Genomic DNA, 4960 nt, shown 5'->3' with positions numbered 1-4960 from the left:
GCCAGCGTTGCCCTGGTAAAGGGGTGTGGCCTTACTCCTTAGGGCACCCACATTAAACCCCAGCTCTAGAGATCGGGGAAAGCCCACTGCTAAGCCAGTGGTCAGGCCTCTCCAGCGTTTTCCCAAGACCAGGCCTTTGGAAAAAGAGCTCAAAGAAGCAAGTGGCTTAGGGGAAAGACGTTTTCCTGATTGATGAAACTTCTCTGCTCCCTCCTCTTTCTAAATAACTCACACAGGGAAAGGCTGGAAGGCTGCCTTGTGTTGGTTTCAAATAAATCCTCAACAGCTCTTTGCTTACCCAGAGAAATGAATCACTCTTGGGAAACAAACGATTATTCCCCCATTTATCTGCCCAAAACCAGAGGAAATAAGCACCTTCCACCGTAGATTCTCACTCTGGTCTTTCTCTCTGGCGGTGGGAGAGCTGGGGAGGAGCATCGGGGTAAAAAGATAAGGAGGAGAGTGATTTAAATAGAACTAGGACCCACAGAGATGCAGCCCCTCCCAAGGAGGAGCAGCACCAGGCAGGCAGTGGGAGACCCAGGAAGGAAAAGGCTTCTAGATGTGCTGCTCATGCCAGGTGCTGGAGAGAGACAGTTCTGTTGAGCCCGGGTGGACACCTTGGGCCTCTCCCCCTTGAGGAGGAGTTTAGGAATCAGCCAACAGAAAGGTCATGTCACATCTAATCCAGGGGCAGATTGGGGGTGGCACATCTCAATCAGGCTTTATTTTTCTTAGTAGGAAATAGAGGCATGTGAGTTGGGGTTATCATCACTTGAACTTGATTTCTTGTCCTTTATAGACAAACACAGTCTTCTTGCTGGATCACTTCCACGTACGCTATCTGGAAGTGTGATGGGAGGAAGGGGTGAAAAGTAAAGTAATTGATTTGAGAGACTCCGGTTTTAGCCATCATCAATGTAGATTTTTCTCTTTATTCCCCAGTCCTCCCCCTATAATACTTGCAAATAGTTTGTATTCCGCTAAAGACCTGCCATCTTCCAAGGGAGGAAAGGAGGGAGAATTACCCCTATAAATCTTCGAGATGCTGAGACTTGGGCGGTCCTCGGCTTCACCCTGCTCACTTTACAAAGCAGAGTGGCCTCTCCTTTCTCTGTGGGGCTGCAGCCCAGGGAGCAGGCAGGGGGCCGGGCATTTGATTATTCTCTAGGACCACTCTTTGTTGACTTTTAAAACATATACTGCATTTTAACCTGTTTTTTGAAGGCCACATGGTTAATTTAAAGTGAAAAGAAGTCAATTTACTGCTTCATTCTTATCTGTTGCCAACACAGCCGCTGCAGTCACTACTCTGCCTCTAATTTCCTGTCATTTGGGGTTTCCAGATTACTTTTTAAAATTTTTTGACTGCAGAGTTTATGAGGGTCTGATTACTGCAGAGAAACAAGGAGCTCACACATCACAAGACGACCCGCATGCACAGTGCTCTCACCCAAAGGACATTTAGTTGTAACAAGTAGCGCCAATTTATCTGACCTCTTTACCTGTGAATGACCAGAGGAAACTTGTCCCGTCTGCAGCCCATCCTAATTTCTCACCCAGGCCCAGACACACCTCACCGAGTCCAGGAGTTCCCTACCCACTACCCCACCTTCACAGATTTTAGGCAAAGGCAAAGCTAGGATTTAAAGGTTCTTTTTTATTTGAAATCTCATTCAGAAACACTGGTTGTTAATAAATATATCATAGTTATCAAGAATATATAAAAAATAAAGACAGGTATTGTCTTTGAAGCCCTAACAAAATATTTCAAGCAAATGTTCAGGAAAATAAAAACGGTACCCCTCCCCACACCATGATAAGTTTTCAAAGCTGATGACAGAGAGAGCCGACCCCGCATGCAGAATAACTGAGCAAGTGGGGGTGGAGCAAGCGAGGGGAAGGAGCCCAGGCTCTGGTGACCCCAGGCTCTGGTGACCCCAGCCCACAGAGCAGCCAAACAGACAAGAAGGTTGGGAATGGAGTGGAAGGGGTTGGGGGGGTGGGAGAAGAAGCACATGTGCGTGAATTTGGGTCTTTGCACTCTGCCCCCATTTTCATTTCATACAAACACAGACAGATATACGGAGTACTTGGGAGAATTCACTAATAAATCCTTGTTACAAGGAAAATGGCATCACGGCCTGCACAACATGTTTAGACAAGATTCATTAAGAAGCCCGCATGCATTCTTTTGACCTACACTGCGTCTTAAGAAAAACCCACATAACAGATGTCATGCCCTGGACCAGCGGTGAGATTCAAAACTCGGGTCTTTATTCTCTCTCTCTTTCTCTCTCTCTGTTATCTCGAGAAAACAAAACAACTGTGGAGAGATTAATGACAGTCAGAATTGCACCCATCTCAAGAAAATATTTACATTTGTTTTGCTCGAAGGGGATGGTTGTCTTTTCCAAGGTGAGAACACAGAGCCAGAGAAAGCCAACTCTGAAGTCTCTTTGCAAGTTTTTAACTGTACTGATCCCCTCTCTTTTACAACAAATGCAGTTTTGATAAGAGCCTATGACTGTGAGAAAGACAGGCGCGGCATGGGGAAAAGAAGCATGCATGCAAAACACACGACGTCTGGTTCGAGTCCCCCTTCGCTACCACTTAGAAACTGCAGTTTGGTTTCGGTTCTTTCCTTCTGGGGACAAGTGGGGTCCGAGATCTCTTAGCCTGTTTGAGGGGGGGCAGGGGGGAGCCCGCAGGACCCCGCGCCACCCTCCCGCCAGCGGAGTGCCCAGCCTTCCCCTTCCTTCCCAGCCCGGCGCCACGGCCCCTTCTGCAGCTCTCCCTCGTCTTCCGCAGCCGGGCCGTCCTCTGCTCACTTGAGCAAGTCCTTGGACTCAGCGGACAGCCGGGCCATATTGGCTGTAGAGAGAGCGGACAGGTGCGGCGGCGGCGGCATCTGGCAGATGGTGCAGGGGCAGGGCAGCCCGGCCCAGTGCTGGAAGCTGCTGCCCAGCTGTAGCGCGGGCGGCGTAGAGGGCGCTTTGAGCAGAGAGTGGGGAGGCCGAATGGTGCCGATGGCGGGCAGCGAGGCTGCGGACAGCGGCGAGGAGGCAGTGCCGGACGACAGCGCGCCGCCCAGGATGGGGTGCACCGGGTGCACGGCGTTGGCCGCGTGCGCCGGGTGGCCGGCCGAGTGGCCCACGGTCCCGCAGTGGAAGGCCGAGTGGTGGCCTCCGTAGATCTCTCCAACCAACCTCTTCATCTCCTCTAGAGAGCTGGTGAGCATGAGGATGTAGTTTCTGGCCAGCAGGAGAGTGGCGATCTTGGAGAGCTTTCGCACGGAAGGCCCGTGCGCATAGGGCATGACCTCGCGCAGCCCGTCCATGGCGAGGTTCAGGTCGTGCATCCTCTTGCGTTCGCGTCCGTTGATCTTCAGCCGCAGCTGCTGTAGGTCCTGCTCCGACAGCTGCTTCTTGATTTTGTACTTGCTGCTCTCACCCGCAGCCTTGGCGCCAGCCCGCGAGAGGCTTTCCCCGGGCATCTTCTGCACCATGTCGCCCTGCGTGGAAGAGACCGAGTTGAGACGGCTCTCCTGGTGGTGGTGGTGGCGGTGGTGGTGGTCCCTCAGATACATCTCATCCATGTCCGGAGACGAAGCTCTGCTGGAGACAGAGCTCGAATCAGAATTCATTTTATTACAGAGGATGCGTCCCGATCGCGGGGAGGCTTTGGGCGGAAAATTAAAGAAAATCTTGAATTAAAAAAAATAATAATCTGCACAGCCCAAGAAGCCACTTCACTGAGACAAGACGTGAGAAGAAAAGCTCAGGCACTGCCTTTCCCCGCCTTCCTCCCTTCCCACTCCCCTCTCTCTGGGTAGACTGTCTCCCGGACAGCTAGTTGGTGTGTGCTTGAACTAACCTCACGCTGAAAAAGAGGGGCTTTTATAGAGCTGCGGCGGAGAAAAGAGACAAAAGAAACCCTCCTATCTATCCTGGGCTGGTTAGGATGACGTGCCATCATTCAGGGCGGTGCGCTTTGCTGTCCCATTTAGCAAGGATTCTTATTCATATTCATTGTGGGGCCGCCCTGGGACACCTCTGCTCAAAACCGCTAGGAGCCCCCAGGCACAAACCCCTCTGATTGACACACTCACCGCTCTGGCTCACGCCTTCCTGGTTTTTTAAAAAACTTGCCTCCACCCCCAACCCTCTTCTCAATTTCCCTAACCGAATCACACCTAAGGAACCTAAGGAAGGGGAGGAAAGAGGCCAGGAAGGTTGGCGAAGATTCCTCTGGGTTTGGAGAAAAGAATTGAAATATTCTTTCTCTTTCTTTCATAGCTACTCCTAAATTTTGGCAAATGTAGGCAAAAAAAAAAAAAAAAGTCCCAATGGAACGGTTTCAGGGACAGATGAGGATGGAGGGCAGGTTCCACGCGTCTGCGGGGCAGAGGGGAGGAGATTGCAGTCGGTGTGCGTCCTCTGAAGTGTTTTTTTTTTATTAGTTCTCTTTTTCTAAACAGACATTGTGCTCATTCTCTTTATTGGGCCCTTCTGGTGTGGGTTCAACAGGATATTCGTGTCTGGTGATGGGTTTGCACCTTTGCCCAATTCTCTTAATTTCTTAGACCTGGAACTAAAGGGGGAAAAATCGCAGTGTTACGAGAGCACCTTAAGGAGGGGAGGAGAAGTAGCCGAGGGGGCGGGGAAAGAGTTAGGGGTTGGAAAGGTTCCCGGGAACTCGGGAAAGTGTTTCTGCTTAGGCTTCCCGGCTGCCGCTGGACCCCGGCGACTCCCACGGCCCCTGTCCGCTGTGCAGAGCGTGGAGCCAGCCGGGGAAAGCGGGAGCTCAGAGTCGAAAAATAAGCCACAGTGGTGTGTGTGTGTATGTGTTTCGACAGCAAACGGGTCTGGAGAAGCCCTGTGCGCGCGCTCGCGCGTGGGCACTGCGGTCTAGCACAGTTTTTCTGGGGGTACAGAGCAGGCCTTCTTGCTCGGTGCCT

At 51.5% G+C, this 4960-nt stretch overlaps 1 protein-coding gene across 1 annotated transcript; it reads right to left on the bottom strand.

Annotated features, from left to right (window-relative positions):
• Window positions 1-2827: 2827 nt before the first annotated feature.
• Window positions 2828-3646, bottom strand: OLIG3 (oligodendrocyte transcription factor 3). Its single transcript, XM_037148803.2, has one exon. It carries the CDS (start codon window positions 3644-3646, stop codon window positions 2828-2830), a length of 819 nt encoding a protein of 272 aa, XP_037004698.1.
• Window positions 3647-4960: the final 1314 nt, after the last annotated feature.

The sequence above is a fragment of the Artibeus jamaicensis genome, unplaced genomic scaffold, assembly GCF_021234435.1.
Source record: "Artibeus jamaicensis isolate MK-2021 breed Jamaican fruit bat unplaced genomic scaffold, CSHL_Jam_final contig_387, whole genome shotgun sequence".
In the NCBI taxonomy this organism is placed as follows: domain Eukaryota; kingdom Metazoa; phylum Chordata; class Mammalia; order Chiroptera; family Phyllostomidae; genus Artibeus; species Artibeus jamaicensis.
Note: the sequence above shows the minus strand (reverse complement) of the source record. Positions and strands in the feature narration are given on the sequence as shown.